The 27,550-nt window shown below is 44.4% G+C and overlaps 2 protein-coding genes across 2 annotated transcripts in view; one reads left to right on the top strand and one right to left on the bottom strand.

Moving 5' to 3' along the window:
- CDC73 (cell division cycle 73) overlaps positions 1-27,550 on the bottom strand; it is a 59,287-nt gene that overhangs the window by 5,366 nt on the left and 26,371 nt on the right. The window contains exons 11-15 of the mRNA XM_014531602.1: positions 11,812-11,869; positions 10,279-10,314; positions 9,673-9,760; positions 4,045-4,206; positions 1,075-1,175 (exon numbers count right to left, since the gene is read on the bottom strand). Coding sequence (XP_014387088.1) covers positions 1,075-1,175; positions 4,045-4,206; positions 9,673-9,760; positions 10,279-10,314; positions 11,812-11,869 — 445 coding nt within the window. The remainder of the gene's footprint in view (positions 1-1,074; positions 1,176-4,044; positions 4,207-9,672; positions 9,761-10,278; positions 10,315-11,811; positions 11,870-27,550) is intronic.
- Positions 18,071-25,828, top strand: B3GALT2 (UDP-Gal:betaGlcNAc beta 1,3-galactosyltransferase, polypeptide 2). Its single transcript, XM_005884093.2, has 2 exons — positions 18,071-18,719; positions 23,229-25,828. The coding sequence occupies exon 2, from the start codon at positions 23,334-23,336 to the stop codon at positions 24,585-24,587; it is 1,254 nt and encodes a 417-aa protein (XP_005884155.1). The 5' UTR covers positions 18,071-18,719; positions 23,229-23,333; the 3' UTR covers positions 24,588-25,828.

Here is a 27,550-nt window from a genome sequence, read left to right as displayed (position 1 = left end):
GGTCCAATGTTATTTTTGGAATTCAAACAGTCTGGTCCAAATTAATTGACGGGATTGAATGTTGAACTTTTTAATGTTCTTATTGCTCGACGTTGGACCTGCTCCTAGCGCCTGGTCTGTCGAGTCAGCCTCGAGGTTGGACCGAAAAGGGTTAATGAAATTGAGAGGGTACTGACATCTGGACACATTCTAATAACTTTTTACAATACTATTCCCCGAGCACGCAAGCCGTAAAGCACAGCATTCCTGTTCACTGACGTCCTCTCACTAAAATTCTCCCCCTCTCTGTACCTTTTAGCTTTACTTATCAACTCTGCGCATGACTCAAGTTTCAGGAATAGCAGAGAAAGCGACCTTCGTGGTAGAAATGCTAGAATTCATCACATGGGTAAGTCTCCCCAGGGTGCCATTTTAGCCTGGAAGAATGGTGGAACCACCAACAAAAGCAGAGGCTGCTAAAAATAAGCTGATTGCACAGCAGCACAATCTACACTCATGAAAAAGTTGTCATTTTTAATAAACATCTGTTTCGTGAGAACGCTTTTGATAAAGCAGTTCTAGTACGCCACTAACTTCACTGGGTACTCGGATTTAAATAACTGAAATATTCCTACCAGCAAAAAAGCCAGCTCCACTCATCTACTTCTTATGGGCCAAGGACTGGTCTCTGAAGAGCAGAAGCCCGTATTTGACTGACGTGTGTGGAATGCTCCCCCCACGCTCTGTCCTGTGCTGCCCACAGGGACCCAGCAGAGGAGGCCCCCCCCAACCAGGGAGCCTTACAACACAGATATAAACTGGCCCTCGGTTTTCATTAAAATGTATGGACCAGCAACAAGACGACTGATTGTAAAGCAGTCTAAAAAGTAATTAGTAATGTCGGAGGACATGTGTGATGTTCAAAAAAAGGCTTTAAAAATATTCCACAGGTGCTTAAACATTAACATTGTGTATGTGACTTGATAAGGATCATTTGACAGACAATTCTCATCTGCAGAGACACAGATGGCTCTTCCTCCTACATACAGCCAGAGCATTCCTATGCTGGATTCGCAGTACAAAGCAGAATCTTACTTTTAGCAAATATGTCAACTGGTGATCCGTCAGGCAAGAGCCATGGCCACCCTTTGAACTGCCACGCAGGACCCTGCACAAAAACGGCCACGACCCGGTCCCTGTAAACAGAAGAGGGGGGAGAGTCAGAGAACAGGCGGACACGAGCTGTCGTTGCTGTGCGTCTACAAGGCTCACAGCACACGGCCACCGCCTTTCACTGTAATACGTCCGCCCCTACTGGTACCCTGCCTGGGTCCTGCACCCAAGTCTCCTACATATAATTAATTACATGCACAACCTTAGGTGATCTTTTAGCCTTTTATCTCGGCCCTTCTAGTAAGGACAGAAAGGGCCACTTTTCCAATGCAGCAGGAAACAGTAGCTGATCTATTAATCAAAAAAGCTGGTTTTAAAAGAAAATCATTTAACATTCAAACAAACGTTATTCACTTTAATTAAAAACACCAGACATGATAGTAATTCACCAACCATTTCATAAAGCTCCAAGGCCTTATTTTTAAATTCTGATTATGTGAAAGTAACCTCAGTACAGAAACCAGCTAGACTTTTCTTACACTTTGCAATTGTTTTAAAACTGTTTCACTCACCACATTCTGTAAGTTTTCCTTAAAGCAACTTGTTCTACCAACCATTTAAGTTTCTTTTCCCAAAAAAAGAACAAATCTCTTTCTAGGCCCTCACATTCCATTACTTTAAAAAGTAATTAGCCCAGCTGGCATGGCTCAGTGGTTAAGCATCGACTTATGAACTAGGAGGTCACAGTTTGATTCCCGGTCAGGGAACATGCCCTGGGTTGTGGGCTCAAGCCCCAGAAGCTGATCAATAAGTCTCTCTCATCATTGATGCTTCTTTCTCTCTCTCTCCCTCCACCCGTCTTTAAAACCAATAAAAATATATTTAAAAATAAAAAACAATGTAATTAAATTGAGAAGTTATAATAAATACAACTGCCATAAACCATTTAAGCCCACCACTAAGAGGCGGGAACAAAACCCTAACGTTCACATTGGTGAGGTTTCCTCGTGCCTGCACCCTGTGCAGTGCTGGTCACGGCAGCTGACACGTGACTTACGTTAACTCACTGCATCTTCTAAACAGCCCCGAGGTGAGTGCCACCATCCTTGCCCATTTAGGGAGGAGGAAACACAAGTGTGTGGGCAGGCCAGCAGCAGGGGGAGGGAGAGGGGGAGGGAGGAGGAGCGGGGGAGAGATGATTAATCTGTATACTGAGTGTGCTCCTGTCCCCGGGTGAGGACTGATAAGTCATGAGAACGGCATTCAGAGTCATCACGTGACCTCACGCCTCCTGGAAAGGGTCCTGGGGATGCCCTGAGGCCCACAGACAACTCTATGTCCACAGAAAAACAGCAAACTTTCTATTCAAGTAAGAAACCGACAAGAAGGATCCGCTATTGTGAAAAACCACAGGTAACAATTCCTAACCTGCTCCAAACCTCCACGACTGAAATTATATCTCAAATGGAAAATGCCCGCTCTCAAGGGGCCTGAGCTGCACAGGCCACACCCACCCGCTAACGGAGCACCACACACGGCCCTTGCTCTGACCAGGAGACGTGCCCCTGCAGCAGCTGGGAGCTCGGGCGCCTGCCACCTCAGGGGAGTCTGCTGGCCAGAGCCCCCGACCCCTGCCAGGTCCCCCTGGGCAGCAGGACAAGAGAAAGACTCGTCCCGGGGAACTCCTGGAAGGACAGGTAAGAGGGGGAAGGGATGCTATTTCTAGGCTATGGCGCCAATGGCGAGGAACCCAGTGAATAGTCACACGCGGGAGGCGTTCTGTGACGCAGACATGGCACCTGTGCACGCTGCTGGGTTCCCTCCCTGCAATAGCTCCAAACATATATGCAGGTTGTCCCCCCCCCCCCCCCAGGGGGAGTGGCAGGATGAGGCCTCCTGCAGAGCAGGGGGGGCGGGGGCAGTGCCCTGAGCCACCCCCTCAGGGTCTGCTCCCTGATCTGCTGCCTCAGGCCTCATTCCTCCTCAGGTCCTGTGAGAACCCAGCAGAGGCTGCAGAAGGCCTGGCTGGGCTTGAGAGGAGGGGGCTCTCCAGGAAGGTCCAGAACATTGGGGACGGGGACCCCCAGTGGCCTGGTTAGTGGCCAAGGGAAGTCTGCAGGGAGGAGACAGTGGGGAGCCAGGGCAGCCAGACACAGGCAGGGGCAGTCTCCCTGCCTCCAGCCCCCCTGGTCAGCAAGGGGCTGGGAGCTGAGTGTCCCAGAGGAAGGGCCTGCCCCAGGGTGGCCTTAGGGGTCTGAGTTCTCCATGACATGTGTGCCCTGAAAAGTGAAAGCCCAGAGCTTGGTGCCTCAGGGGCTGTTTCTGGGGCGCACAGATATTCTCGAGGCTCCCGTCACCTCCCAGAGGCTGTTCTGACCAGCACTTGTCAGAAAATATTTCGACTTCTTACTTGTATGGTAATGTGGAGATTGCATGTTCTGTTGGGCTCAGTCAGATGGTTCAATGTTCTTCGTGTTCTCCTTTGCCACTGTCTATGGAGTCTTTGGTGTTATTCTGACTGATTTGTGGGGTTTCCTATGTCATGGGTATCAGTGCTTGTGTTTACCTTGCAAGGGTCTGTTTCCAGGGTGTCAGGAAACATGAAACCTTTATTTTTATATTTTTATTAATCTCAGAGAAGAAGGGAAAGGGAGAGAGAGATAAAAACATCAATGAAGAAAGAGAATCATTGATGGGCTGCCTCCTGCTCGCCCCTTACTGGGGATCAAGCCCACAACCCAGGCATGTGCCCTGACAGGGAATCGAATCCTGAACTTCTGGTTTACTGGCCAACACTCAACCACTGAGCCACACCAGCCGTGCACTGGACTAGATTAATGATGACCAAATTAGGCATTAGCAACGGCTTCACAAACAGGTTCTATTTATACCTCGTGATAAAATCCACGATCCCAGGAATGACGGGCCAGGTAGGAAATACAGATATCTCACCAGTCCTGAGGCATGAGTTTCAGGGGCTGGTCTACGACTCTGTAGGGAACCGTGACGCTGAGCGCGGTGCCCCCCGGCTGCATCTGATCTTTCCTTCTCTGTATCAGCGTCTCGTTTTCTCGCTGGCAGCCCTGTTTCTTCTTCTCGTCTGATGGGACAAATCTTTGAAAACACAAAGAAGAGAAAAGGCCAAAAGGTTCAATGTGATAAAAATGAAAAATAAATAAAGAAGTCCTATTTTGAAATGATTTTTTAAATACTGAGCTTTAAATCAAAAACATTGGTTTTGAAAATACACCTGTTCTGCATGTCCAGGTGATGTATGTCGAGTGGAGCGAAAGCTCGCTTCAGCCCCAAGTCAACATGGGTGTGCCTCTCACACACACAATTTATGTTCACCACACTCAGCATTCTCCCAGGCTACACAGAAAACCGCACTCATCCTGATTTCTCACGCGCCATTAGGGAGATTTAATTGTAAACAGAAAGGTGGCTTCAACTGAAGGTGACGTGGCTGGCGAGGCTGCCTCCCGAACAGGTGACTTAGCCCAGCCAAGAACTTCACAAAACGCCCCGTCACGGTGTATGCCTCCGCAAAATCAGGGAACTGCCATCCAGTTTCAGGGCTGCTTTTGCAAATTTTAAAGAAAGAAAATTCAATCTGTGTATGCCCATTGCCTGTTTTGGTAAATACTGCTGCAACTTACCGGAGTAAAGGAGCCAATCTGTGTAGGTCAATTCTCTACTGTACCATCAACCCTATTCTCACAAGTACTGCGGCCATCTGCAGAGCTGCTGCCAGCTCTAGGCTTGGTAGTGACCACAAAGCGCTTCACAACAATCTTTTAAAAAATATACACACATCTCCTAACCGTCTATGGGCACGTTTTCCTCGCTCTGGTGCGCCCTGCCACTCTATGGGGTGATGCCATCAGCGCGCTCAGTGTGGGTCCTTCTGCTTCTGAAGTTCAGGGAGACACGGGGGAGGGGACACACGAGAATTTGCACTTGCTAGAATCCTTTGAAAATGTTAACCCCGCACACTGGCTTCGCCATCCAGCGATGCTAATGTTGTAACCTGAGGCTGTCGGTATGGTACGTGGTGACTGTGACAGTGCTGAACTGCCCTTGTAAGCTGGCTGTTCCACATCACGTCACATCTGCTGGGAAAGTCAAGAATGCCGCGTCATCTAAAACTGTCGCCCAGATAATCACTTTACTGCCTATGGATTCCTTTAGGAAACTACATTTTCCTACCTATGGGTACATTTATTCATGTACAGACAAATATGGGAGTGAGGTTACTGCACCGGCAGGAAAGCAGTGAGCCCAGAGAAGTTAAAACAGTGCCGATTCTCTCCAGGGAAGGTGCTGGTAAATAGTCAGACTCAAGCTCTGCTTTCTACTGCACGTCCCCGGTTCCTGGAATAGGGAACAAAGCCCAGCTTCTGCGGGCAGGGCACCTCACAGAAGTCTCTCCCCCAGAAAGCCAGCGCGCTCAGGAGGGCAGCCTGACATTAGGGTAAACCAGCAATATATCATGTGTATATTGTAATGTGTGTTCACACCCCGAGTCAAGTCTCCTTCCGTCTCTGTTTACCGCCCCCGTCGTAACCAACAGCATGGCCATTGCCAGGAGAGGCCATCTCACTATTGCCCACTAGACCCCTCCTGGACCTGAATCAAGAGTAACAGCCCCGAGCACAGTGAAGGCTCAGAATAAACGTTCTCCCAGCCCCGCCTGCAAGACCTAACCCGGGGTTTGGGGGAATTACTGGGAAACGCACTGTCTTTGCACAGTGATTGCTGGCCTCAAGCTTCTGCTAATCATGTGTCCCTGAGGGGGAGAGCTGCCTGAGAGAGGGACCAGCTCCTGATGACATCACTCCAGCGCTGAGCCAGCTGTGCCCAGAGCCACACTTTCAGTGATGTTGCACCAATAAATTAATCTTTGATAACGCTACTTTGAGTTGATTTTTACCGCTTACAACTAAAAGCATTCTAACGAATACAACCAGAACCGCACAACCAAGGCGGTGGATGGATATACATCATTTGGAGAAATACTTTGATGTCCATTGATTCACCCATTTCGTGCTGTCAAGTATCGACAAGTAATATTGTCAAAGAATGAAATGCACCTGCAGAGGATTATGCTCCGTGAGGTAAGGCAGGCAGAGAAAGACTGGTGCCATATGAGCCCGCTTACAGGGGGGAGCTAATGAACAAACTGAACTAACAAAGTGGAGACAGACTGACAGCAGTCAGAGGGGACAGGGTTGGGGGTTGGGGGCTGGGTGAGAAGGGTGAAGGGATTAAAGAAAAAACAGAAAGACAGACTCATGGACACAGACAACAGTATGGGGATTGCCAGAGGAGGTAGGGTGAGGGGAGGTAGAGGCGTAAACAGTGATGGAAGGAGACTTGACTTGGGGTGTGAACACACAATACAATATACACATGATATATTATAGCATGAAACCAATACATTTTTAGCCAATGTCACCCCAATAAACTCAACAACAAAAACAAAGAATATAATGCAAATGAGATATAGCTAGGTAAGTTAGGCTATTTTTCCTTTTTCTTAAATAACAAAAGTTGAAATTTTAAAAAATGCAATAAACGAATGTCTGGATGTTAAGCCCCTCACCCTGAGCGCAAAGTGGTGCCTCGCAGACACCAGGTGCAAACCCTCCCCAGGGGGCCCAACCTTCCTCCCTAAGTCAGAGAATCTCCAGAAAAACAATTCCAAGGAAATGAGCAAGTGAAAACAATGAAAAACATTAAACAAACCCTAAAAAACACACAAGGAAATGAGGTGTCATGAATGAAACAACCGTCAAAAGACAATGAAGGACTTCCTTGATGCACTGACCAAAGATCATTGCTTAATTTTTAAAAAATGAAAAAAAAAATGTATCGATGTTTCTATTTCTCCCTCTTCTTTCCTCTCTCTAAAATGAATAAAACATTTTTGAAAAGAGAAAGAGACATGGAAAATGAGAGGTCTGAAGTATATCTCACTTAAGTCCCAGAAGGAAGAGAACAAAACAGGGGAAAGGCAATATCTAAGAAGAACCAGAACCGATGACAATCCTCCGATTTAAGTCTAATGACTCCCAGAGTGGGATATAAAGAAATCTACAGCGAGGGATAGCAGATGAACAACTGTAAAATGATCTTTAAAACCACCAGATAAAGCCGCCTTCCTTCGAGGACTAACAGCTGACTTGCCGTCATCAACAGTGGAAGCTGGAGGCAGTGGGATGTCTTCCCGGGAAAGAGAAACAAGAACCTCCGGGCCGGCTCCACAGCGGCTGAGTCATGCTGCAGTGCTGCTGGGCCTGGACCCCTCCACCTTTCTGCCTGGTTTCTTCCCCTACAACCCACGTGCTGAGCCAGGCGAGCCCCCTGGGGCCCCTCCCCCAGCCATCGCTCCTCTCTGGAACTCTGCCCTGAGAAGCTACATCTCAGCCAGAATCGTGAATGCCTTCCAATCAGATTATTTTGAACACAGTTACAGTCCCACCCAAGCATCTCTCAAAATCATGATCAATGTACAATGTGCTTTTTAATTACTTCCATTTACAGCATTAATTTTGTTATTTAGGGTATTAAAGTTATGGTGGATTTTACTTTGTTTTGTCTCTTTTACTTACTGCAGGGCTAAAAATTGAAGAATCCATGCCAACATGAGCTATGGGTTACAGCCAGTCCTGTAATTGTGTGGAGGAGGTTTCAATTATGCATTAATTACACAGCCAAGCCTCCAGCTGACTCACGCTGTAGGGGATATGTCAGCTGCAATGAGGTGTTAAACAATGAAGGGAGTGTTCCAAACTTGGGAGGACCATTAGGCCTGGTCAGCCCTGAGAATGTGGCTGTTGGACTGTTGGCTTCTTTGCAACACGACGAAGGAGAAAGATACTAAAATTCACTGTGTGGTTTTCTTTGCACTATTCGCTGCCTTCTATTATAAAATAATATGTAAGTATTAGATCTGTAATATATGCAGAGAGGCACCACAAAGACTCAGAAAATGAAAAATTAAAGGCAGAATTTCCTTTGTAACATTTCAAAAACTTACTGTAAATTTTCTGTAACCATGCAGACACATTTATAAAAGTACAGTTGTCAATTACTAAAAATTATGAGAACCGTCAATACCAAATTCACAAATCATAAAAACGCAAGAGCTAGAAAAGAGTGTAAAGATCCAAACACAGTAAGTGCAAAAAGCCCAACCCCAAGTATGACGACACTTGCTGGGAACTGAAATCCAGGCACAGGTGCAGATATGACTGCCAGGTATGGAGAAGGAGCTTAAACCCAGAGATGAGTCCGCTAATAAATTCACAGCGAGCACACGCTCAGAGGCAGAGTCTACCGCTCTCCCATGTTCTCAATGCGTCTCCCCTCCTTCCTTAACACTTACTCAGCGCCCGCTCAGCGCCCAGGATTAGGCAACAACTGTTTCAAACAGTAGAAACACAAAGAAGAACAAGACAACGAGTCCCTTTCTCTGAGGAAATCACAACATAGCTGGAAAAGGCTGGGTGCCGGACTGCAAGACACGGAGCCTGCACCAAACAGAACCAAGAAATAGAGGCGTTTCCTATTTCACAGAGAACAAATGATGCACGACCCACTCTCGCACACTGATTAGAAGGTGAAAAGCAGACACATACTCACATAAAAACAACACATTTTTAAAAAGTAGTTAATCAAAACCATGTTCACGTGGGTCTAACCGTCTCATATTATCAGAGCTATGTCAAGAGGTGGACGAAAATGATTCTATTTCTTATTCACCCAACTGTCGATAATGTGAGGGATGGTAGATTACCAGGGGGATTACCAGAATAATCCATACACGGTCAGAACAGCCAACTTCACTATACAAGCCCAATAAAATATAAAATACAAAACATAAATGTTCCTTCTGTACCCTTAAAACCTGTAATTTTATTAACCAATGTTGCCCCAATAAATTCAATTCAAAAACTCCTTTATTCCATACTGTTAATGGAAAGAAGATCATTGAAAATTTCATTCAAAGGTATAAGGAAAAAATACTTAATGAATGGATAAACTTGTATATGCCAGGTTACATGGATTGTTATAGTCTAATTTAAGTCGCAGGCATATAAAAGTCAATTCTGCAGTTGGTAAAACATAAAATCAGCAAGTACCACAGCTCATTTTGCTTCTGGCTTTTAATTAGAAGCAGTCTGAATTCTGTTTTGGAGGTGAGGTTACCTCTTTTTCCTTCTCTAAGAACTGTCATTCATCGTTATTTTACTAAGAAAGATAGAGCATTCACTCACACTCCTCCCATAGGTATGTGACTGAGTGAATATATTTTCCTAGTTACAACTAAAAATATTTAACAAGAATTTTAAATGTAACACCATTCAAATTATAAAATATTATTGTCATTCTCACAGTGAATGTAAGGATCCAGATATGAAAGACTATATTCTATTTTGAAAATTATATTTCAGACTACCTGTATAGCAGAAATTGAAATTTGGTATTCTCCAAATAAGAACAACAGAATGGTAACTGCTAATTCACAGCAGTGTCTGCACACTCGGTGAACAGAGAGCTGAACAAATCCCTTACTTCAGGTCCTGCAGCAGGTCCTTTGCATTCAGCATGGTTATTAAAGAGGTGGTAGCAGCAGGGATTATGATAATGGGTGTGCGAGAACCTGCAAAGACAACATTTTTAAAGGTAGTAAACATGTTATTACTATGAAAAGGAATTATAATTGCTTTCCCAATCAAAAGCTTGTAAATGTATAATTTTCATTCTTTTGACCTAAAAGTCACTTTAAGTCAGCAGCAATATTCAAAATATTTAACAATCAGCCGGCCGGTGTGGCTCAGTGGGTGGGCGTCAACCTATGAACCAGGAGGTCACGGTTAGACTCCTGGTCAGGGCACATGCCCGTGTTACGGGCTCAATCTCCAGTGTGGGGCATGCAGGAGGCAGCCGATCCATGATTCTCTCTCTCTCTCTCTCCCTCCCCCTTCCTCTCTGAAATCAATAAAAAAATAAAATAAAAAAATTAACAGTCAGTATGACCTATGCACCTACTAATCCAAATAGATACCAAACACACGCATTCAATACAAGTGCGCAGGCAGAATACCAGCCCAGCTCTGTTATCTCGCTTATTCACATTTACTTTGTAAAATACATTTAGAATCATTTGCAGAATCTTACCTTTCTTCTGATTAGGAGGAGGTCTTGCTTGAGAAACTGTTGAGAGAAAAATAAAAAGCAAACTTTTGAATGTTATGAAAATCACATTATTTTCAAGCTTAAAAAGCAAGTAAAGCCTAAGAATTCTTTGTGATTATAGATGACTAGCTCAGTCGCGCTGTTAACCAGCCTGCACTGCTGCTGCTTAAAGTCCGGGGGGCAGGATGAGGGCTGTTTCTGAAATTCCCTGTCCAGGGTCATCGGAGTAAATGCCGAAGCCACGCCCGGGGAGGCCGAGCAGCACTGCCCTCTCCACCTGCACATGCTCTGTGGGGACCAGAAATCCCAGCCACGGACTCACCCCGGAGGCACGCTGCTGAGAGGCAGTGGGGACAGCCAGCGGGGGCCGTGGGAGGCCCAAGGAATCATGTGGTCTGGCCCTGCCAAGGCTTAGAGGGGTGAGTTCATTAAATGTCTGACCAGATATCGCAGCTAGTGTTTAAGTGGATCATTCTGTGTGGCCAGCGAATGAGGTAATAAATATCCAATGGCCCTTGGCAGAGCAGCCGGTGTGAGGAATGAACGCCTCCTAAGAAGGTTCTGGCTTAAGAAACAGAGTTGATGGTGGTGCCCTTTATGCACGAAGCAGGAAGGGTGAAGTCAGCCATCGGGGGGAAATACCAGGGAACAAAGGTTTTCCATCAGTTTTAAGACGCCTGTGGCAAACCCAAATGTTAGCCAGTTAATGTAGGTGCCAGACCCAGGAAGGGATGTCTGAACCGGAGACACAAACTGGAAAATCACCAGAACATCAATTTAAAACTACGGGTGAGGTACGGCGACCCACATGTAGGTGATAAAGTGGATGCCTGGACTGCGAGAGGAATCTGTCTGACATACAGAGGGCTGTCAGTCTCTCAGGAGCAATGAGCAGGTAAACGGGCCATAGGCCGCCGACCCATCTCCGAGACCCTGGGAGTGAAGGCAGGAGGGACAGCTGGGGGCCTGAAGTAGGTGTGCACCAGAAAGAGGGCGAGGGACAGTGGTATGTGCGAGAGGTTCCCCTGGTGAAGAAGGAAGGGCTGCCTGGGTACAAGCTCAGCTGAGCAAGGCCTGTGCCTCTGAGTCCACTGGAACACGTGGGCCTCGCCAGGTTCAGTCCCTACCTTTGCTTAACACATTTTTTAAAAATGATTACAGAACCTTATGTGCTAAATAACACAGACATCTGAAGTTCTAAGCATCAAAGCTGTATACACCAATCTATTAAACTTATGGTTTTTCTTGGGGGGGGGGGGGGGATCATATCCACATGCACCATCACGGAACTCAAACAAGCAATTGGTGAGGGGTGCTACATATACTCTGCTTTTTAAAACATTTTTCTGAAACATTTAAAATCATTTTCTTAAAATTTTCTTTAACTCTTCAACTATCCTACTGTCAAGTAAATGTTCTGTAAGATCACTTTAGAAGTATTTGAAGTAAAGTTTCAGGTCCTTGAGAGCATGATCACTCTTGTGATCATTTGGGGGGGAAAGATCTTATCTTTACCTGGTCTTGGTACTGGCTGTGCCGCAGGAGTCTGAGTCTTACGGGCCGACGCACCCTCCTTTAAAACAATAAAAAATGATATATGACGTTAAAGTTTCTTTATAAATTTCACATCTATTTGTCTTCCAATCAGTCACTCTACCAAACATGCTCTGATCAATCCTATGAGTGTAAAAACAAAACACCTTTCCTTATTTTTTATACTATTGGTCATGATGTGGGAAATAGAAATCTTAGGTGGAAAATGAATTAAAAATTCTTACCATACAGAAGTTATTATGAGCATGCAATATTTCTCAAATATCCAATGATTTGTGTAATTGCTGACAATTTTAACATCTCAGAAATGTCATCATTTTTTAAATCAAGTCAATCTTTTTCCCCTTAAACAGTCTCAAAATGAGTAATACATAACCTCAGATTAGAAAGATGTAAACAACATAACTTTGCATTAAAAACCACAAATACTTGACATTAAATGCCTTTAAAATATTCAGGGAAAATAAATAATCCCATTTACAAAGATGAGATTTTTCTATTTAAGAGTGATTAAAATATCTTAAAAATGGAATAACAAATCTCGACTAATTACTAAGCTTGTGATATATACAAGAAAATGTGCTGAATGTTGAATTTTATCAACTATTTGCTCAGTAGATGACGCTGAAATACTTAAGACACTTTAAAAGTTATCTATCTTTAGTACATTCGTTTCAATAATTTTCATGCTAAATTTTTTTTCATTAAAACATTTTCCTTTAAATAAATTGTTGAGGGAAGGGGGAAAGAGACCAACCAAAGGACTTGTATGCATATATGCATGACCCATGGACACAGACAATGGGGTGGTGAGGACCTGGAGTGGGGGGTGGCACTACACAGGGTCAATGGGCGGGAAGAAGGGGACATAAGTAATACTTTCAACAATAAAGTTTTTTTTTTTAATTTATGATAGCAATATGTAATCAGCTACTAGCACCTGCACATGAACCAACGTGGATGTGTCAACTCCAAGTGCCCACCGACAGGTATGCTGTGCTGGCGAGTCAATGCGATGACCATCACCGCCTGAAATGGCCATGCTACTGGGAAGCCAGAGACTCCTACAAGCTTGCTAGCAAAGTAGGGGCCAAATTACTGCTGGTTTTAAATGCTGGCAACTCCCCTTGCTGGCAACTCCCCTTAGGATGAACTAAAACAGATAAACGGGTCTACCATTCATTAGTCCTGGAAGAGACACTGGAATTGAGTTCCGCTTTCAAGTCAAGAAACTTCATTTGCTGCACAAGGTGGGGCAAAGCGAAGGAGAAGGCCAGGCAGGCGGCACTGGCACCTTCATGCTGAGGTCGCTCCTTCGAGCTGGGCTAACTCCCGCTTTGGGAGCTCAGAGGAAAGTAAAACGGGTTCCTAATCACCTGCTGTCCTCAAAGGAAAACTCTAAATTCTGAGCAAACAATAACTCTCCTTCAAAAAGGAAACACTAGTTACTGAATTTAAATAACCAAAACACATGCCATTCATCCAAATATTTTAATTTAATAAAGATGTCATCTAATTTTAAGTCAGAACAATCCAGAGATATAAACCACAAGCAAAATTGTTGATGGATAGCAATGAAACCAGAATCTGGCCTCTAAAGAACCGTCAAATGGCACTTTCAGAGCCTAGGGGGAAGTCACATCTGATCCAGAACGGCAGGGTGTGTCCAGCACAGGGAAAGACAGCTGGCCCTTCGGTGAGCAGGAGCGGAAATAAATGCTGTGCATTTGCGGGGCCAACCACTCACACTGAAGCACAGAGAGGGATAGAGACCAACGCAGGGAGGACTGGACCCCCACTCCCTCCTCCCGGGACGCGAGGACATGCGACAGGTGCAAACCACCACCAGGACTGAGGTGCTCTCCCCGCACCCCGTTCTCCCTCGTTCTTCCTACCAAGGACATGTAGCTGAATTTATCTACATAGATAAGCAGGTAGGTTACTAGTAAGTCCATAAAATGACTTATCTCTACTATTAGATAACGAATACAGTTACACCTGACTCATCACATAATGATGACTCAAAAGCTGAATAACACCATTACTTCTGAACCAGGAGAAACTGAAGGTTAGGAGGTGTGAAATGCTAAAGGACCTCACCGTTAGCCCTCTCCCACTGCCACCCACATGCTCTCCCCCCATTTCCTTGGTCAAGTAAGGCTCCTCTCCTTGTCCTCTGGACATGCCTATGGTTCGTCACAGCTACCGTGTCCCAAATGCCACTCCGCTGCCATTCCTGAAGACGCCCATTTCTGCTGGTGAAATAACTCCTGCTTCATGTTGAAGGCTGTCAGGGGCCTGGCAAACCCAGCTTTAGATTCTGACTCCTGGGGGGCTATTCTAGACAAGCCCAGGGAAAACCCGAAAACCAGCGGGACAGCTCTGCTCTTCCGCGTTAGAAATGATGGCCTTTTCCCTTCGGGGTGTGTGACAGATGTGACAGCAGACCCATGCAAGTAGTGTTGCAGTGTACCCCGCAAATCACACAAGGACGCCTCAAGAAGTCGAATTAAGGAGCCACATTTATTTCAAAGCCGGGACTACGAGGGGGCAAATGCTCTCCAAATCTCGTAGTGCCTGAGTGAGAGTAGTAGCCATCTTATAAAGGTCAAAACCACATCCTGCTAGACCAGTGGTTCTCAACCTTCCTAATGCCGCAACCCTTTAATACATGTTGTGGTGACCCCCAATTTCATTGTTACAAATTGAACATAATTAAAGCATAGTGATTAATCACAAAAACAATATGTAACTATATATGTGTTTTCCGATGGTCTTAGGCGACCCCTGTGAAAGGGTCGTTCGACCCCCCAAAGAGGTCACGACCCACAGGTTGAGAACCACTGTGCTAGACACTGGAATGTGGAATTATCTTGGGAAAGCAGTTTTACAGAAGCAGAATTGAGCAAAGTTAACAATCTTTAAAGGTTATCTATAGTTTCAGTTGCTGGAGCCACTGAGTCCCTGGAAAGTATTCCCGGAGCCACTGGGTTAAGGAAAGTGATTTTGTGGTTCTGGTCCTCAGACACAGGAGAAGAGCCTTTGTGAGGTGGGCTGGCAGCATAATGGGGGGATCTGTGTGAGTTTCCAGGTCCCAATCTAATCTGGAAACTGAGGCAACGACCCTACTGTGTAAGCAAGCAGGCGTACAGAAGCCAGAACAGCAGGGTTAAAATTCAAACAGCAGTTTTTACCCGAGATGAATGATACTATGCTCAATGCTTCAGTAGAAATTACCAGACAGTTATGCAGAACTATAAAACTTCACAAAACAGCTGCCAGTTGCTGAGTCTGAGAAAAAACTTGTCACATTTCCTAAGAAAGTTTAAGCATCGAATTCAGATGTTAAAAGACACGAGACTAAAGGGAGAGTGTCTACAAGCCTGCCTGTCACCGGATTTCTACAGATTCCCGTGGCTGGGAACATGAAGGTGCTAGAAAGAGCCCCTGGGGGAGCTTTCATCTCTGCCTGCTCCGTCTTCTCCACCAGCGTCACTTCAACTTAGGACAGAACGCGGGTGTGGCCTGAAAGCGGAAAGTCAAGCCCGAAGATGTGCACAGGCCCGTGAGGAGTCTGCAGGAGTCTCTGCTGTACAAACCGGCCCCACTGCAGTGGGATCGACAAGCCTCTGGAAACTTCGGGGCTGCGGACAGTAGCGAAGGCTCCCTCCTCGCCAGCAGGTACCGCTGGAGCGCTCTTCATCAAGATCCAAAGTAAATCCAAGGGCCCATCAGAGAGTCCAACCAAAAGAACTGGCCCCAAACGGTGGATCTCTGTGCCCTAACGTGTAACAAGCTGCGCCCGCCTGCAGATGTTGGTGCGCAGTGGTTGGTCAATACCTATTTGTTGGACAAATGAATAAAGTAAAAATATAAACATCCACTCAGGCTTCTGTGAGTGATTTCTGGGTAGGCTGCCCCAGGGGCAGAAAAAGCGCCATTTCCCCGGCTGCGCCACGCACGCCACGCATGCCATGGCCGAGAACAGAGCGCAAGGACTGAGAGAACCTCGCTTTAATCCCTCGTCACAGCTTAGCTACTAGTGGGGACAATCATTTGACGACTCTAAGCATGGTTCCTCCCCTTCCGATGGGCACTGCAATGAAACTGATGAGCAAAAAGGCCGTTTAAGGAACATCTCAGGCAGCGTCCACGCTGACCGGGTTAATCTCAGCAGTGGCCACTGCTGCTGGCTACATAGTCAAAGCGTGTGCAAGGAGCTCCTGATAAATATGATCTACTAAATCCAACTTCTACTTCTGTAAGCGGAGTGATTTTAAGTAGGCGCTGAAGCATTACTCCAAATTAAACAAGCAAACGGAGCAGGGAGCATGTGTATGGGTGGACAGAGAACTAAATGCCCCAAAACGGGTTGAGCCTGGCCGGTGTGGCTCAGTTGGTTGGGCGTCCCTCCCATGTACCGAAAGGTTGGTTTCCTTGCCAGTCAGGACACATAACAGTCATAAGTTCCTAAAATGCACTAAAAATCTAATGGACAAAAATAAAAAATGTGAGAGGGCCTGGCACTAAATTTAAAAGTTAACACGAGCAGCTGGCTGGCTTGGGATACAAAACCAAATTTGTCCCTCAGGCTGCCTCCTGGGCCCCAACTCCACGGGCTCTGGCCTGGGCGAAGGCCGGCGGTGTGGACGGCGGGGGCACCCAGCAGCACGTTTCCCACTGGGGTTATGTTAGTAACATTGGTTAACCCAGGTTCAGAAGGAGCCCTTGTTACAAGTTGGGAAGATTTGAAACTGTGAAAATGAAATCTACACCCGGGCTGGTGTGGCTCAGTGGGTTAGAGCATCATCCTGTGCACGGAAGGGTCTTGGGTTCGATTCCCTATTGGGGTTTGAAAAGGAGGCAACTGATCAATGTTTCTCTCTCACATGGATGTCTCTCTCTCTCCCCCTCCCTCCAATCTAAAAAAAAAATCAATAAAAACATATCCTTGGGTGAGGATTTTAAAAAAGAAGAAAATGAAATGTAGTGAAAGCAGTCTTTTTCATGTCCCATTTTTGTCCTTCCTCCATGTCCGCACTTCCTGACCCTTAATCACCACCCTTTGATGTGAAATTCACAAGAACAGTTTTCAGATTCACTTAGACATTTCTCTGTATTTGAGTTTTATGTTCATGAACAACATATGGGAAAGTAATTGTGTAAATAAATAGTGTGCGGACTTTGGATCCTTCTATGATCCTGAAAAGTAAACAAGTGACTAGAGTTAATCTCTAGCATCTCTATTTCCTCCATAAACTGACATGTGATAATCAAAAACTATTATGGGAAATGAAAGGCTATATTTGATATAATAGACATTACTGGGGATATAGGACCGTGAACATATAGCTTAAGTCCCAAAACTATACATTTCTGGGAGTTAGTGTCCCTAAAGTCTGGGGAAAAACTGATAATTCAAGCTATTTTTTAAAAAAACACAATGCCCCAATATTCTGCAGAAAAAAAGAAGATGCCCAGGAGACTAAATAAACCAAGAAATATCCGAGCATCTAGTGCTTACTAAAAAGCCTGCTTGACAGCAAGTTACTATCCCACCCCGAAACACTGGGACTAGTGAGTCTGATCAGAAAAACCTAACTGCCCACCAGCAAGATCCTCTGCACGTGTGCAGTGTGTACTCTATCATTTTGCTGAATTTTATCAAACATGGAATTTTAAACAAAGGCAAAATAAATAAAAACGCAAAAGTGGTTAAAAATAAAGTTTTACTGCCTTCGAGAACATCAGACACCACACAGGGAACAAAGCAGGTGCGCTGTGGCACACTGTGGCAGTAAAGCCCAGGCAGCTGACTTACATAAGCCCCAGAAATGGGGGTGGGGTCCAAGTTACAGATCAAAGAAAAGGGCCCTCGAGTCTGAACCAGGTGTTCGTAAAAGGGAGGCAACTTGAGAAAAAAAAAGAAAAACTTCAAAGGAAGGGGTGCATTGAAGGGATGGAATCAGATCAAGTTACATATAAAAGCTTATACTGTAGTGCCCTATAAAACCATGTAATACACACACACACACAGGGAAAGCAACATCTAACCCTGAAAAAAAAAAAAAAAAAAAAAAAAAAAAAAAAAAGGACATAAGATAAAGAAAAGAAAATTATAGCCCTTCATTTCCTAGTCATCCCTTTTTCTTATTCTTCACCCATCACCACACTGGGACTGAGTATCTATCACACAGAAGCACAATCGCTACGCTTCTCCCTACCTTCGGCTTTTAGTCCAAATTAATGCAAACGATCACGTGGGCTCGAGCCAAGCAGTGACGTGCGATTCTGCTCTGTCAGAGGGAACATCTGTCAAGCCCACATTCAAAGTGCTGCCTGCCTGTGCGGCAGGAGGAGCGTGGACCTCACATTCCACACGAGCCCGCCCCCGGGACCCTGCCGGAGCCTCCCTGCAGCTGCCAGGCACCCGGAGAGGCCGCGGCCTCCTCCCAGCGCCCGCTCCCTTCCAGCGAGGCTGCTCCACTGCAGCTCGGCTCCGGGAACATGGATCCTGAGCAGGGAGGACAGCGCTGCATTGTCCGGCCGGGAGCGCAGATGTAGGGCTTCCACGCAGCAGCCGCCGGGCCGAGGCGGCCCCGCTGCACACACAGCGGCGACCACAGCTCTTTTGTTCCGAACAGAGGAGATGCCAGCAGGGAAGAGCCCCCGGAGCCCAGCGCCCACATGAAGGAGGAGGTGCCTGGAGGCAGGAGACAGGTGGACACTGGGGGCCCGTGCACAGCAGGCGCAGGAGGCAGACCGGGGGATGTGCGCATGTTCCAGGGCACCTTTTTGCTGAAGGGCTGGAGCCGAAAGTCTGCTCCATGGGCATGATCCTCTGCACACCAATGGCCTGACCCGGGAAGGTATGTCCATGTCTCGTGTGTGATGTGCTTTTAAATGTCTCTCCTGAGCTGCACGGCCCAGGGGCGCTCTGTCTGATAAACAAGTCCAGCCAGCTTACTGCCCTTGAAACTGGGGAAGGGTCCGAATGGGGGATTTTACGTGTCATTGTTTAGAAGGCACTGTCCCTGCTTTTCTTCCCGGGAAGCTGTAGCTCGGAGTAAGGACGGGTTACGGGAGAGAAAAGGCAGCCAGGAACAGGGTGTGCTTAAAGGATTCTCTGAGAAATTAAAACTTACACAGAAAATCTGTCACCCTCTGAAGAGAACATGGCAATCCTCTGCCAAATTAGGTCAAATGGAAGCCCGTCTCCTGAACTACAGGCTCCCTCTAAAATGGCCATCGAGAGACAATGCAGGGAAGTTACATTCAAGAGTGTCAGCGATGCTCTTCACACCAAGAGCTTTCCCAAAGTCCTTTTGGAACAAAACCTTCATCTGTAGCAGCTTTAGTAGCACAGCCTTCCCTCCAAAACCCATCTGCCCAGATAGAGATAATGAGCTGAGAGCACCGGCGGTGTTAAGCATCGCCATGCGATGGAGACTACGGGGAGCATTTGCACAGATCACATGGGCGTGCGAGTTTGTGCACCGCACACACAGCAGATTTGCATGTTCCTGTGCCCATGAAAACAACTCTGAAACAAAGAAATAGCAATGGTGGCTGCAAATCCCCCATCTAAATTAGTGAACTTAAATTTCAGGCAACAGACTGGTTCTCAGTGATCAAATATATAAGGCTCCTCTTGGTGGTCATTTTTAAAGTGAAATTCAAAAACATAATATGAAAACACTTTGATAGAAACATATCCTTAAGTAGCACTACAAGGTCAAAAATTAAATATAAGTCTAGCCACTGTGCCCCCAGGCTACCATACACAGGTAACAAACTACTGCCAGGCATGTGTGGGCAGGACGAGATACATCTAATAGACTATCTTAGCAACAATCCTAGTGGTAATAACAGCTCATGACTCAGGAACTCAAGGATATTTCTAAAATTTTTTAGAGGTCTAGCAAAGATCTTAATTTTTGCTCATTTTCACAGCAAAAGTCAATAGCCTATTATTTCATCATCATAAAAGGCAAACATTTTGAAGACATGTAAGCATGCCATTCTAAAATTAAGATTTAACAATGTATCGGGACCTATTCTTCTTACATCCCAACATCAACTCTCATTCATACCATTAATTTTTACTCCACTTAAGAATGAAATCAGATGGTATTAAAAAAAATATGATTGTGAAAATCTCAAGTCTCTCTTAGGGGCTTTATCTCTCAATGTTAAAAGCACCTACTAAACATTTTTATAAGCAAGATGTCTCAAAAGTGTAGAATTTTTTTACTCAAGCACCACTTAAATCTAGAACTGTTTCAACAGACTACAGATACCAATACTTTTAAAAAACAAATGATAAGAACAGTGTGTGTGTGTGTGTGTACATGTGTGTATGTGTGTGTGTATGTGCGCACCAACTGAACATTAGACAGTAACATTCTCTCCAAGAACTTCAACCCATAAAAGGTGCACACACATTAATAGCTTGGCAATATCATCCAAATCACATTGGGGATAAATCAAAGCTATTTCTATGCTGGGATCTAAGTGCACAGCTATTTAGCATGCCGAACCATTTCAACTTTCTTGTCTCGTTCCCACTTTTTAAGAAATAAAATACAACAGGCAGTAATTCAAGAATAATTTTACTATGTAATAAAAGGGTGTAATTTTACTTTTTTTTTAGTGGAAAAATTTTAATTTTAATCAGAGAAACTTTTAATAAATGATTTTTAAGGCCAGGCACACGCACTTTTATCAATGAGACTAACAAATGGGTGTCTGATTTCCAGCCTAAGCAGCTTAATATTTATAAACATACGGACACCATGACTGTAAGTTCAGATGCTCCTCCATCCCCCACTGCTACACAGCCACAGAGACCAGAAGCCACGTACTTATGCTGGGTCACAACATGTAATACTCTGCGTTTTCTGTAACATTGAAATACTTCAGAGATACCACTTCAGGTGTATTTTCATAAAAACACCACAATTTATTACTCTATCTTCAGTCACTCCTTCAGTCCTTTATTCAAACATTCCTTCAAACATCTGGCCTTGTATTTATTGCTTCTTAAGCTACCAAATCTAAACATGTAAAGAGCTCTGTGATGGGGACTTCAATCACATTCCAAGCATTATTATGGCAACAGGAAGCCCACATGTTTCATCTAGCTGTGGAATATTTAAAATCCATTACCAAATAAATTTTAAAGGCAACTTTTGTTTCTTCTACATTTAAACCCATACCACTTCTAGCTACTGGCTTCTCTGTGGGATGGAGGAGGAATCGTGACTGCTTATCAAATACTCCACTTGGAAAGAAAGCTTAGGAGGAGTTTCCCAGTGGGTGCAGGAAAGGAAGCGTGATTTCTAAGTCGGAACACTCAGCTCTGTTCTTTCCAGCTGAGCTCACCGCAGAACTGTTCTACGGGTAAAATGAAGAGCCCTGGTCTTCACTGTAGCAATGTAACATTTAAATTCACGTCAATAAACTCCAACAATTAGCACACTAGATTGTTTTTACACACCCCAAACTTAAAAAAAAATCACCATCTCACAAAATGATTAATTTTCCACATTTGAGAAACACTGTCACTCCTCAAAGTACCACCTAATTTCAGATCACTGAACTCATCCAAATCTGGTGCCTGTACTAGATCCCATTACACTTTATTCAAATTCCCAGCTACTTGCTCCCTCTAGTGGTTGTTACTAGAATAGACATACTTTCATTCACATATATGTGTGCCTAACACCTTCAATCAGTATTTTCAAAGTACTTCACATCATATGCTAATTCTACTCCGTAATTATTCAGTTAGCTACTTGCTCCCTCTAGTGGTTGTTACTAGAATAGAAATACTTTCATTCACATATATGTGTGTGCCTAACATTTCCAATCAGTATTTTCAAAGTACTTCACATCACACGCTAATTCTACTCCGTAATTATTCAGTAATATAAGAACTTTGTTTTCCCCAAAATAATTACATTTCATGTCAGAGCTAAGCAAACTTGGTATTAATCCCGAATCTCTCAATATCACAGGCAAATGAACGCACATGTATCTATGTATCTACATGTGTGTTCATTTCAAATAAAACTAATGGTCCTACTAGACTGTTTTTAATACATTGAATTTTTAATTGACTAGTTTTATTTTGCTTAAAGAATTTGCAAAATAAAAACTTGAAAAAAATTAAAATGACATATCAGTCTTCTACTGAAAGTTTTTTCTTTTACTAGAATTCAAGCTACAGCAGCTTTATCTACCTCCACCCCCATGCCCTGACCAGAAAAACTAAGAGCAAGCTGACACCATGAACAAGGTGCTTCTGTGCTTTCACGGAAACACCGTGATTGAAGATAACACAGCCAGTTCTTAAGATGTGGTGTCAGAAACCTTCCAGTGACACCCATAATTGTATTAAAAATCTAGGGCTCTAAATGTGGTGCTAGCAAGAGTCCTAAAAACGTAACAAATACTCAACATACAAATTTAGAACACAGAGTAACCTGAGGATCTCTAAAATGCATTTTGTGATGTTTGAAATTTTGAGTATTTGGATAAGATAGTAAGTAGTACCTATATTTTGTAAGAAATCTGAAAAGACTGTTCAAAGTAGTTGTTTGATTCTAACATGGAGACTGACTGGGACATGTGCTAGTCTGCCAAGGCCACAGATAATTAAAGACAACTAGTTGCTATATTTTTTTAAGTCAATCTCAAGTCTAAGTAAAGAAAATGATCTCCTAATACCCATATTTGAAGTGCAAGGTTAAAATTAGGAAAGAGTGCTTGAAACTGCTCATCATTTAGTCCTTCTTAAAATCCTGCACTGAAGTTACTGGAGCCTGAAAATTGATTCTGACAGGTGCATCTTCTCATTGACTTTCTCAACACAGTGGGGGCGATGGACACATGCCAGGCAGCTCTGTGACGAACAGACTCGGCCATAACCGCGCCGTCTGTCCCACGAAATGATGCCTGGCCGCCTGACACCGAAGGCCGCTGACAGTGCACAACCCCCAATAGCGTGTCAAGTCGATGCTAACGCACGCCAACACATCCCCAGCTGCTCCGAGGCTCTGACACGGCCTGGCAGACTCTGTGACACTGTCCTCTGCATGCACACACTTCTCAATCTTTCACTTGGGCCCAAGTACATCTGGCCAGAGCCCCCGAGACAGTCAGTGGAAGTGACCCGTCCCCTTTCAGGTGCTCACTGCTACAAAGGTGTGTTGCTAAAGACGTTACTGAGGGAAAACAAGTCATAGGCTTTGTTCCGGGGCGATCTCCCCGCAGCTCCTCAGCTCCTAGCTGCCCTGGTCTTCTAGCCTCCTCGGCCTCTCTCAGGCAGTTCGGGAACAGTGAGCACGTTGTAAGCCTGTGCTTTCCCTCCACAGAATGACTGCGAGGGAGACGCTGTGCCCGAACCGGACAATGGTGACCAGGGAACAGTGCTGACTCCAGAGGAAGCCGTCCAGCCGCCTCCTCCCGGGGTGTCCAACATGCTCCAGTGGCGGCGGCGGCACTGCTGCTGGGCCAAGCGCTCCCTGTTCCGGGCCCCCCTCGTCGGGGCGCTCTCCCTGGCCTTCCTCTTTGCCATGTTCTTGTTCTTCCACCACCACGACTGGCTGCCGGGCAGAGCCGGATTAAAAGAGAACCCTGTGATCTACACTTTCCGCGGATTTCGTTCTACGAAAAGCGAGACCAACCACAGCTCTCTGCGGAACATCTGGAAAGAAACAGTCCCTCAAACGCTGAGGCCTCAAGCTGCCACCAACTCCAACAACACAGACCTGTCGCCGCAAGGAGTGACGGGGCTGGAGAACACCCTCAGTGCCAACGGGAGCCTTTACAGAGAAAAGGGCACTGGGCACCCACATTCTTACCACTTCAAGTATCTCATCAACGAGCCTGCCAAGTGCCAGGGGAAAAACCCGTTTCTAATCCTGCTGATAGCTGCGGAGCCTGAGCAAACAGAGGCCAGGAGAGCGATTCGGCAAACGTGGGGCAACGAGAGTCTAGCCCCCGGTATCCACATCACACGGATTTTTCTGTTGGGCATAGTAAGTACTAATTTAAATGGCTACTTGCAACGTGCAATACTGGAAGAGAGCAGACAGCATCACGACATAATCCAACAGGACTATTTAGATACATACTACAACCTGACCATTAAAACGCTAATGGGCATGAACTGGGTTGCCACATACTGCCCACACGCTTCGTATGTGATGAAAACGGACAGTGACATGTTTGTCAACACTGAATACTTAATAAACAAGCTACTGAAGCCAGACCTGCCGCCCAGACATAACTATTTCACTGGCTACCTAATGAGAGGCTACGCGCCCAATCGAAACAAAGACAGCAAGTGGTACATGCCGCCGGACCTCTACCCGAGCGAGCGCTACCCCGTCTTCTGCTCGGGGACGGGCTACGTGTTCTCGGGAGACCTGGCTGAGAAGATATTTAAAGTCTCTCTCAGCATCCGCCGTTTGCACTTGGAGGATGTGTATGTAGGGATCTGTCTGGCCAAGCTGAGGATTGATCCTGTGCCCCCGCCCAATGAATTTGTGTTCAACCACTGGCGAGTTTCTTATTCCAGCTGTAAATACAGCCACCTAATTACCTCTCATCAGTTCCAGCCCAGTGAGCTGATAAAATACTGGAACCATTTACAACAAAATAAGCACAACGCGTGTGCCAACGCGGCCAAGGAAAAGGCAGGCAGGTATCGCCACCGGAAACTACACTAGAAAACATGAGACTTTTCTGTTCAAACGTGCAATCTGTAAAATAGTGCTAAAAGCATGTATAGTTAAAACGGATGATACCATAGGACAAGTTTTAGTTAAAACTCATCACATACAAGAATTCCAAAAATATTTTTTTAATTTATGAAGATGGTAATTCTTAAAAGTACATTATATAACAAAAAGGTCTCCCAAGGGGATCTATAAAGAACTGTTTAAGGGGATTCTGTGTATTAACATGCAATAACAAGCATGCATATGTCAATGACTCAAGTCTCATGTTAGGGGCCAGTAAGATGTATTTGCCTATATTTTCCTCATGAATTTTAATTTAAGAAATGGAGACAGTCCAAAGACCCTTCGTTTTAGATTCAGCATATAATTAAATGTAAATAAAACATCACTGTTAATTTTAAGGAGACTTTGTAATTGTGCAAACGACGAATTTTGTGACCTGACTACTCTAGGGATCTAAAAACTGTATTCCATGCAATAAGATTCAGTTGAGTTATTCCAGAACCACATTTATAAAGTTCAGATGATTCATCAATGCAGTTCTCATCTAAGTACTTATTTAAAAAAAAAAAAAAACAATGGAGATACTCATTTTCTTTCACTAAGACTCACATATATCGGGGGAAAGTCTTTTGACATGACGTGATAAAATGTGAAAAATCAATGTGTCTCAGGCTCAAGTTTTTATAAAAAGTAAAGGTTTCAAAGTCGACAGATGTGTTCTCTGGTTGGTGTGAGGGCCACGCCGGTACCTGAGCGAGCCTCTCCACCAGCCGGCGACTGCGCTCTGCAGGAGTGCCTGCACTTCGCGCACGCACATCTATAAAAATAGATCATGCCCCTCTCGCTGAGGCAGAGGTGATTACTTACAGGCACAAAGAGAATGTGCTGCTGGAAGCAGATAAAAGGTAAAGAGCGCACAGCCGCCCCATTCAATCCTTTTCTAAGATGCGTGCCTGCCAAGCGGCAGCATCTGGGACTTTACTTCCTGACAGCAGGTGTACACACGCCAACTCTTAATCACTCCATGGCACCTACTTCTCGCCGGGCGCCAAGTTTACAAACCTGCAGTTTTTAATCCGCTAGATGACAGTGTGCATTACCTGTGAAAAGCCTTCTGGGGGAAGAGAGGGAAAACTACCCATGTTTGATGAAGACTTGATTCTAGGATGAACAATGTATACGATGCACTTTTATCAAGTTTTTAATAAAAAGGGTAAAAAAAATCTTTACTGGGTGTTGTGGTGCAAATATCTTCACAGTGATTTTGGTTGGTTCCATTATACATTTTAAAATCAGGAAATACTAAACCTACTAACTCTAAAATAGTGTTCCATTTCACACAAGTAATTAAACTTACTAATCTTAATTTCGTCAGGATGTTAGTTATCCTTCCTTATTCTAATAACGATCATTTTTACCTTCGATTCTGAAGATATTATATCAAAACAGAATTGTAACATTTGTAAATTTCAGAATCACAGAAACTGCACTTAGTATTTAAGATGCTAAGTGCTCAGTATTTAAGATGAATTCTGTTTATAAGCAATTTACTGCTCATTTTCAAGTCAGTACTCGTTTCTATTCTACACAGAGTAATTCTGAATGCTGAGCTAGCTAACACCATGAGCTCTTAGCAAAGTCTGTTTTTCATTTAATTTCATTTCCATGTTACACAAAGACTACCAGAAGCACTAAGTAAAAGTCACACATAATATGACAGTAATGCCAAAGTAGGTAAGTTTGATGAAAGGCAAAAGGAATCCTTCCCTCGGTGTAGAGTAAATCTCTCCTTTCTACTCCTAAAGTTAAAAAAGGTGTATGTGCACGTGCGTGCGCGCAGTTATGTGCATACGTATGTGCATGTGCACAGGTATATGCATGCAGTGTGTACAGAAAGAGACACCAGCACCATCTATCTAGTGTCTTCTAGGGTCAAAGTGCAGGATCTTTAAAAGATCGCATCTTCCTTCCAGAAAACTTCAAGTTTAAAAACTTGACTTATGAAAAACAATTCTTAACAGACAACTAAATTCTTATCACAAGCATCAATTTAAAATCATTTCTATATCGATGTTATCTTGAAAACTAACGGTAACCGGACGACACTCTGAGGTCGCACAGGGCGCTGGACCAAATGATAAGGTTTCTGAGTGCTGCTCACATCCTTATTTTAAAGTTAACATCCTACTCTTCACTTATATTTGACCTTCCACTCTCAACAATATGCAAGCCGGTTTCCTCAGCAAAATATGAATTTCTACATTATAATATTTTAAAATATTTAAACATTTCACCAAGTACTGTGCCTTACTCATGCCCAGTACTATGTAATTTTTAGTATACATGAGAATATAATTTTAAATAACAACGCTGCATCAGGCCAAAGAAAAAAATTATAAAATAATCTTTATGCTCAGTGTTAATAGATACTTTAGAAGATAAAAATATCAAAATCTTCAATATTTATACTAGTTTATTTTGATCAAGATTGTAAGTAATGAAATTCTAATTCAAATAAATCGTTTAAACTTGTCACCTCTTACTATACAGCACACTCATATATAACCTCAACTGGAATATTACTAATATCTATTACCAAAACCCCTATGAAACAGGGACAGGGCAACAGGAGCTGTTTCCTGACCGAGCATACAGCATGTGCCTGGTACTGTGTTAAAGCACTTCACATGCATGATCTTCCATGAACATCAATCGCACTGAGAAATAGTAGTTTCTTTGTGGTGTAAGACTCCACCGATTTGGATATGGGCTCATCCACCTAGTAAGTAAAGCAACATCTAAGCAACGACGAAGTATTATGGAAATATGAACCACCATCAGGGACAGACTCTAACCCCGCTCCGTCATCTTGGACTGTACAAACATGGGCTCACACACCACCTATTAGAACTGCACCATGAACAGGGAAGCCATGGTCACAGCGCTGA

This window comes from Myotis brandtii, unplaced genomic scaffold, assembly GCF_000412655.1.
Source record: "Myotis brandtii unplaced genomic scaffold, ASM41265v1 scaffold816, whole genome shotgun sequence".
Taxonomy (NCBI): Eukaryota; Metazoa; Chordata; class Mammalia; order Chiroptera; family Vespertilionidae; genus Myotis; species Myotis brandtii.
This window is presented reverse-complemented; position numbering and strand designations above follow the sequence as displayed.

What these genes read in the sequence shown, in the direction of transcription:
- B3GALT2 (XM_005884093.2), top strand. Translation starts at nt 23,334, where the DNA reads ATGCTCCAGTGGCGGCGGCGGCACTGCTGCTGGGCCAAGCGCTCCCTG.